General features: G+C 39.1%; 1 protein-coding gene across 2 annotated transcripts in view; it reads right to left on the bottom strand.

The window, feature by feature from the left end:
• Nucleotides 1-467: 467 nt before the first annotated feature.
• The window catches only part of kcng4a (potassium voltage-gated channel, subfamily G, member 4a), a 62,299-nt gene continuing 53,466 nt past the window's right edge, over nucleotides 468-9,300 (bottom strand). For both annotated transcript variants that reach the window (XM_072434747.1, XM_072434748.1), the window contains exon 4: nucleotides 468-2,619. In XM_072434747.1, the coding sequence (XP_072290848.1) occupies nucleotides 1,741-2,619 (879 nt within the window). In that variant the 3' untranslated portion in view covers nucleotides 468-1,740. The remainder of the gene's footprint in view (nucleotides 2,620-9,300) is intronic.

Below are 9,300 nucleotides of genomic sequence, written 5' to 3'. Positions count from 1 at the left end.
ATGGCCTGAATCAGCACACCAATTTGTGACAACAATAAAGCTTTCGTATTCAGCCTGGCATTCGAGCAAAAACATAATTGAAATCAACTGGATGACGTGAAGTTTTAGTCGTGGTTAACCATTCTCCAGTGGGGGCTATAATCCCGACTCTAATCGAGATTACGTCCACATTTGGTGTCTGCGTGACAAGCGTCTGAAACCTTTGGATTTGACTTCCCAGAAAGAGAAAAATGAACTTCTCCTGGAAAAGGCAAAGGCAAACATCATTCAAATTGTTCTAAAAATGTAATTTGCTTGAATGTGGTGTTGTGGCTGTGCACGTGGCAGATGATGTCATGGAAACAATACTTACAGCTGTTTCCTGACTGAGCATCGCGAGCCAGTCGAGAGGATTACGCCGCCGTCCTTTAGAACAAGTACAAAAATATAATAGTAGTAATTAAAATAAAAAATCTCAACTCAGAAAATGGATTTTGCTCAGATTACTATGGGAGCTTTTATTTGGAGCGTTGCAAAGTACATTTCACGGTTGTTAGCGCTTATTTTGTCTCATTCACTCACCCTCATACTGCAGCACAGACACTCTACATCCTCTTTTGTCTCAAATATAAAACTATTTTCTTTTCACCCTTTGCCGAGTTTAAGTTCATTGCACGGAATCCAACAAGCATACAAACATATACTTAGAGAAAGATGAATATATGTTAAAACTATTATATTATATTTTTTATAAGAAAAATGGCTTAAATCTTCTCAAAAAACCTATGAGGAGCACTTCTTGAGGTCATGGCAAGAAAGTAGCGAGTATATTAAAATCATCCTATAGGCAACATATCAAGATCAACACAAATAAAAAGGTTGCAGTATTAAACGCATTGTCATTGTCACAGTGAAGGAAAAGAAACTTTGGGTTGGATATTGCATGTGCATGGACGCAGTCACTGTTGGTATGAGGAAATCCAATTTTTAAAGGGATTTATTTCAGGAGTAATTCATCCTGTGAAGTCAGTGGGTCAAAATCTACAGGAAGGTTTAATCTCCTCATTGCTGCTGCTGCAAATGGATGGCTTCATAAATAAATCGATGCATGTAACACTTAAGCCCCTTTCACATATGCACAGTTATGCCTGACAACTAGAGGTGGGCAATGGAGTATATCAAAATGTAGATAAAATAATAATGTTGTGTTGAAGATGTGCAAACTTTAAATATTGAGTATATTGTCTATAGTTTAAAAAAAATGCAGCAAAAAGAGCTAGTTAAAAAAAGGGTAAATAGTGATATTTCTGGACTTTTGTGATTCATTTTACAGGCGTTTCACATTTGTCTGATAAATAAACCTCAACTTATCAATTTAAAGTCATGTTGGATTGACATGATATTGTTGTTATCTTAGTACTTCCCAAAAAATATCAAAATAGACATTTTTGTCAACCCACTCCTTCTGGCAACAAATTGAAATCTGGTCTGAAAACTGAAATAAGATGCAAACTGAGAAAAGACTCCTTTCACGAGAAGTCTAATCCATATTTCATGAGTATAACGTAAATGAATTACTTATTAACATAAATCTGTTTTGATTGAATCACCTCTTACTGGATATGGCATGTGCTCCAGGTGAAACTCAAAACGTGCCTAACCTCATTAGGAAACATTTGTGCTTCTCCTGCAGGCCTCCTCTGCACAAATGAAAGGGGCAATAGTGTATTGGAAGTTAAGGATTGAATCAGTCAGTGGAGCTCAGAAGGCTGCTGGTGGCAGAGTGTGGTTATTGTTTCCTTTCCCCAGCAGGCCCAGGGACTCCAGCGAGTGCAGGCCGTCCTTCTCCAGGTGTAGTCCAGTGGGAGCCGAGTCCTCCATCCCCCCTTCTCGACCCCCTCGGCAGAAGCCCTGGTCCCCTCCCGGCAGCCCCTCGGCGGCAGCGGCGGCGGCGGAGGCGGCCTCGCACTCCTCCTTGAACAGTCTCTTGTGCTCCATCTTGAGTTCCTGGTAAGAGCGCGAGAACATGTGGAAGATGGAGGTAGCGGGGAAGGCCATGATGAGGATCCCGCTCAGGATGCTGCTGAGGGCCACCACTTGCCCCGGGATGGACCTGGGCACCATGTCGCCGTACCCCACCGTCGTCATCGAGATGATAGCCCACCAGTAGGAGGCCGGAATGCTGCTAAAGTCATGCGTCCCGGTGAGCTCGCTCTCGGCCAAGTGCACCAGCGGCGAGAAGAGCGTGACCGCCACGCAGAGGAACAGCAGCAGCAAGCCGAACTCCCGCGTGCTCCGCCGGACCGTTAGCCCCAGAGTCTGCAAGCCCAGCGAGTGGCGCGCTAACCTCATCACGTACAAGATCCGCAGCGCTCGCAGGATCCGTAGCACCAGTCCCAACTTATCCAGGTATCCTCTTCCTCCGGGCTTGTCGTGCTCTGAGCCGGGCTCGTCCTCCGCCACCACCAGGGAGACGTAGTACGGCAGGATGGCCATGGCGTCGATGATGTTCAGGGGCCCGCGCAGGAAGTCCAGTTTGCTCTCAGCCTGGATGAAGCGCAGCATGAACTCCAGGGAGAACCAGGCCACACACACCGTCTCGATGATGAACATGTTCTGGCACTTGGTGGAGCACTCGCCCTGGGGAAGAGAAGAGGAAAGACTGTTGGTTAAGGGCGGTTACAGATGAAAGGAGAGGAGGTTTGACAAATGACCGGGAAAGGACAAAAACATGGGTCAGATAATCACCTTTGGTAATTAATAAATCATGAGTCACTGGGTGCGTGGGAACTACTGGAGCTGGACTGATAGATAAAACAGTGGCATAATCAATCACTGATTTCATTAAGGAGGGCTTTGAGGATGAATCTGGCAGAGCGACGCCATGATGAACGGCATAAGTGGTGTCAAGTTGTACATCTACTGTGCTGATCTGTCAAGTTGCATGCGCGGCTGGGTCCTAAACTACTCCCTGCATTACGGGTTACATGAGAATTTTAGCGGGGACCATGGTGTACACTGTAGTGGTAAGTTTTGAGCAGAACTGCACTGATTGATGAATTAAAAATGTGCATGGATTGAACGACTATGTAATCATTAAATAATTGAGGTTATGCACTGACTGAGTGACAGAATGATGGGCAGCACAAATGTGTTTCTTTGCTTTTTTGGCCTCATTTTTGTCCTGGGAGCTTTTGTTTTGCTTAAATTAACTTAACCAAAATAACCTTTTTCAGTTGCCTGCAGAGCTAAGCTTGTTTGCTAATACCAGTTGGAGTTTAAGAACACATCAACAACATTTATTTTCCCTATTTAAGGAAAGAAAGATCAAGATCCAGTTCAACCTTGTGTGATCCCAAACTATATCAGATAAGATAGCCTTTATTTGTCCACAAATGGGGAAATTTGCTGCAGTGTTCCTGTTGTTTATCTGTTTTTCTACAACTGTTTACTTGATTTTCTTCTCTTAGATCTCTCTTAGTCAGATACAAACTAGATATTTAGCTAGGTGTAGATATTTGTATTTGTTATCAGACTAATGCAGCTTTTTAGTGGTATTTTGAGCTCCTACAGGAGACATTACTCATCATTGACTCTTGTGCATTTTTGCTGCAAAAATTCAGAATGTTGAGACGTCATTTGCACAGCCACAAAATAAGCAAAATTTTCCTTGACTTAGGTCACTTTGAATTATAAACACTAAACCTATAATTATGTTTGTATTATAAAATATAGTATCCTGCCGCTGTATTTTGAGATGTTATGAGCAGTGAAAATACCAAAAATGCACACCTAACTTTTGCCTATTTAAAAAATAGAATATTGGGTTTTGAATTGTTAATTGCTATGACAACAGTGCTCTGAAACCCATGGACAGGAAGCGACTGCATTGCTGCTTAAAGATACATGAGCGGATAAACAATAACTTTCACTGTGTATCCTTTATCCTCTTTCTTACTGCCATCGGCTCCATTGCAAGTCGTGACAAAGCGACGTACACTTGAGTCAGGGCCAAAGTGCCTCAAGACCTTTGGAATTAATTGTCTTTCCTCTCTTTACCAGCATGTATTATACATCTGACATCTTGTAAAAGTTGTGCTGATGTGCGTAATATGCATAATACATATTTATCAAGAAATGAAAGGGCTTTTACGAGAAGAGACAACGTGAGGGTTCGCTGTGGCAATCTGGATGTAGCATTTGCAGCAGTTTAAGGAATCATAACATACATTTAAAGGAAATATTGCTCGATCAAAAGAGGGTGTTGTTGGACAGCTAAAGAGTGAAAATATTCTGAACCATACATAAAATATTCTGGAAGCCACACACAGCTCTGAGCTTTGACTAATCCTGTTTGTATTTTAATAGTAATATCAATGATTACAGTTGTTGTTTTGCAGATACTGTATGCAAACTTTGAATATAGTCTATCAAAAAAGCTGATCAAAAAGAAAAAAGGTGATATTTATCTTGTTTCACAGAACATTCATGCTTTGTGCAATACACGAAGCTCAACCGTGACATTTACAAGATGTCCAAACTACGGCCCGGGTGCCAAATGCAGCCCTCAGACAATTTTTGTTGGCCCTCCGGCTTCCTCCTAAGTTGGTCAAATGACAAAAATGACTAAAAAAATCAAGCATTTTGATGTTATACACAACCTAATTTTCAGTGTACCAAGGTGTGGAGGCATCAACATTTTGAGTGATTCACTTTGTCATTCAACAAATTCGACATTGTTGGGTTTTTTTTGGCCGCCTCTTTCCATTACAACACATAATGATAAAACCCAACCCCATCGCGAGGCCACACTGATAAAAAGTGCACATTATTTGTCGTTTTCATTCTCAGCCTTGTCTCTCATCAGCTCCTTTGCTCTTCACCGTTCTCGTCCCTGCGCCTCGTATATTTCCTGTCCGTTTCTTCCTTCTTTCCACCTCCTCATCACTCATCCTCTGTCCCGCTCCCTCGGACTTCCTCCCACTCATCCCTCATCCTCTGTCCCTCTACCTCTCTGTTTCTGCTCCATCCATTCCGGTTAAGTGAAACACAACTCCCCGCTCGGTTTCTCTATGCGTGATCCATGTAACAGGCTTGGGTCTCTGTTCCCTTGGCAATCGTTCATCACGTGTGACCTACACGCTCCCTCTGCGGCACTTAGTGTTTAGCTTCATTCTCACAGACGCAGATGTATGGAGCGAGCGATTGCATTCTATTGTTTTATATGGACACTCAGGGTGTATAATCAGCGGTGGAGGAAGTACTCAATTGTGTTACTTTTGTCTGAGTCAAAGTACAGATACAGGAGCAAATCAGTAAAAGTAAAAAAAGCAGGTACAAAAATCGACTTGTTCTACTTGTAAATCTAATAGCATGTAAGATTGTAATTTCTTGAATAAAGAATTATGCTGATCTTTGTTCAACAGTACTGTATCTATAACATTCCCTCAGGATATATATAATTTTGCTCAAAGCTCGGACTTGAACTGGAAACCTTTAGAAAGGCTGTCACCATGAATGTGCTGAAACTCTACAAAACAGTAGAAAGAACAAATGCTTTTGAAGTAAAAGTAAAGTCTCAACTGCAAAAAATGCAGATGAGATTTTTTAGATATGATGGTAATTTGATCAAATTCATGACTTAAGTGTCCAATAAATCTCAGGTAGGTAAGGTAGGTTCTTGTTAGATTGATTAAGTTGTGTTTACCCACTTACTTACGCATTCTCTGTCCAATATTGTAGGGGTTGATTTGATATAAAAACAGCACAAAAATACAGAAAACAGCAAAAGCTTTCACTAGAGTTTTCATTTTTCTTGTAATGGCAGGATTGTGTTTGAGTTTGATATGTAGGTACGATTATCAGCGCAGCTTTTCCATCGTCTCAATCATATGAAATGACTTTGTGTCTGTGAAATGTCGTTGGCCTGTATTTGATAGACTCTGGGCCCGTGTGTCCAGGGGGTGTCACTGCAGTGGCCCACACGCCAAAGTGATGGTTCTTTCAAACGGGGGAGATTTCTCCTGGGACCGCCTCAAGGATATTTATTCTCCAGCAGAAGGCGTTCATAAAAATACACTGAATTGTTTACAGTTTTGTACCACCTGAGGGATTACAATCTCTCAAGGAAAGTTAACTTGGCTTTCAATAGAGCGTTTTCCACTGAGTTATTAAATGAAGTATAAAGTAGTAGAAACATCAGCTTATGACACTTTGTCTGGGCCTTTAATGCTGCTGACCTGCTGCCTCCCCTGGATGAAGAGACCGGGATCTCAATGGTTAAATTATACTGTTAAATAATACGTGTTATGCATGAAGTCTGAAGATCATATTGAGAATATGTAATTACAGCTCAAACTTTGAGACAATGGAGAAAAGAAGTCAAGACATTGCAGAATTCAAAATATATTTAATTATGATTTGTTTTTTGACATGTTAGAACACATTTTAAAATAAGGCAGGGAAAAGTCATGCTGACGTACTGATATTACATCATATTTCTAGTTAATTATTTGATGTTGATCTAAACCAAAGTGTAGGTTATTTAAAAATAATAATAATAATAAATTAGGGAAAATCCTAGGAATCACGAAGATGATTGATATTGAATGTTTGAAAGCTTCAGCTATATTGTAAGTAATGAGCATAAGACTTGTTGTTTTTGAAACTTTACAAACCAAGTTAATAAAACATTTTGATGACATTTTGAAACCGTTGCAACGACATATTGAAAAAATAAATCAAAACAAAATGAACAAATACCAACAACAAAGATTGTCACTGATACAAATATAAACTAAACTGTAGAAATATTATGATAAATCAACTTTAATGTGCTTTTGAACTTGTTACATCAGTGTGTTTCCTCACCACTTCAAAGTCCTGTTTTCACCTCCCCCCTATCCCCGCCCACATCCCTGCACTTAGCTGTGATTATTTGTAAAATGAAAACTCAGAGTGAAACATGCAGTGTTCTGGAATGTCTCGTAGCCACTTTTCAACAATGAAACACACATAAATGACAATCCGCTGCTTGTGACAGGGAAAACTGGGGGGGGCTTCGGTTCTGCAGGTTTGAACATGAAGTCAATGGACCTGTTTCTATTATTCAATGTTTTTTTTTAAAGTAATAATGCAGTTTAGAATGAGAAAAATGCAAAACGATGATCTTTTTATATTATAGTTCAATAAAAAGTACCTGAAAAAAGCATAATATGTCTCCTTTAACTCTTCATATGGATTATCACTCATTGATATTCATTTGCTCTCTCTGCTCTGTCCATCCCTCGGAGCAGCTCCTCCTCTTCTTGCCCTGACTTTAGACCCTCTTAACAACATCCTCCTCCAGCCAGAGCGTGATGGTCCATTTGTTACACACCCTTTTCTCTGAAAAATGGGCGTTTGAAATGGGCGTCCTGTTGTTTTAGCAATTACCAGCTCAACGTGAGATTATACAACAAAAAATAAAAGAAAGAAAGTGAAGATTCCAAAATCTGAAAAACGACAAATTAAAAGTAGAGTTATTCAAATGTGTGCAAACATGTTTTTGTGTGTGTATGATTTTAAGTTACAAGTATTTCTTGTACTTCGTCTACTACAGCCATTAGAAATATACTTTTCACAATTACACTCTATTTGTACCATTCACACTTCAACATTGAGAATACACAGTAATAGCTATACTTGTGCTGTACCGCTTCTACTATACTACTATACTACTATACTGCTATACTACTATACTGCTATACTACTATACTGCTATACTACTATACTACTATACTGCTATACTGCTATACTGCTATACTGCTATACTACTATACTACTATACTGCTATACTGCTATACTACTATACTGCTATACTGCTATACTACTATACTGCTATACTACTATACTACTATACTACTATACTGCTATACTGCTATACTACTATACTGCTATACTGCTATACTACTATACTGGTATTCTACTATACTACTATACTGCTATACTGCTATACTACTATACTGCTATACTGCTATACTACTATACTGCTATACTACTATACTACTATACTGGTATTCTACTATACTACTATACTGCTATACTGCTATACTACTATACTGCTATACTACTATACTGCTATACTACTATACTGCTATACTGCTATACTACTATACTACTATACTGCTATACTGCTATACTGCTATACTGCTATACTGCTATACTACTATACTGCTATACTACTATACTGGTATTCTACTATACTGCTATACTACTATACTACTATACTGCTATACTACTATACTGCTATACTGCTATACTGCTATACTGCTATACTGCTATACTGCTATACTGCTATACTACTATACTGCTATACAGCTATACTGCTATACTGCTATACTGCTATACTGCTATACTGCTATACTGCTATACTGCTATACAGCTATACTGCTATACTGCTATACTGCTATACTGCTATACTGCTATACTACTATACTACTATACTGCTATACAGCTATACTGCTATACTGCTATACTGCTATACTGCTATACTACTATACTGCTATACTGCTATACTACTATACTGCTATACTGCTATACAGCTATACTGCTATACTACTATACTGCTATACTGCTATACAGCTATACTGCTATACTGCTATACTGCTATACTGCTATACTGCTATACTGCTATACTGCTATACTGCTATACTGCTATACTGCTATACTGCTATACAGCTATACTGCTATACTGCTATACTGCTATACTACTATACTACTATACTACTATACTACTATACTGCTATACAGCTATACAGCTATACTGCTATACTGCTATACTGCTATACTGCTATACTGCTATACTGCTATACTACTATACTACTATACTGCTATACTACTATACTGCTATACTGCTATACTACTATACTGCTATACTGCTATACTACTATACTACTATACTGCTATACTACTATACTGCTATACTGCTATACTACTATACTACTATACTGCTATACTACTATACTGCTATACAGCTATACTACTATACTGCTATACTGCTATACTGCTATACTGCTATACTACTATACTACTATACTGCTATACTACTATACTACTATACTGCTATACTACTATACTGCTATACTGCTATACTACTATACTGCTATACTGCTATACTACTATACTGCTATACTGCTATACTACTATACTACTGTTTCTGCTCTTATCTGTACTATAACTATTACTACTAGTTTTTGCTACTGCCATTTGCAACCACCATGGTACTTATACTTCACATAAGATGACATATAGATGAGTCACTTCTAGAATCCTTCTCGAAGC

Source organism: Eucyclogobius newberryi, unplaced genomic scaffold (genome assembly GCF_026437365.1).
Source record: "Eucyclogobius newberryi isolate DKJ021-1_F unplaced genomic scaffold, fEucNew1.0.hap1 SCAF_7, whole genome shotgun sequence".
Lineage (NCBI taxonomy): Eukaryota > Metazoa > Chordata > Actinopteri > Gobiiformes > Gobiidae > Eucyclogobius > Eucyclogobius newberryi.
This window is presented reverse-complemented; position numbering and strand designations above follow the sequence as displayed.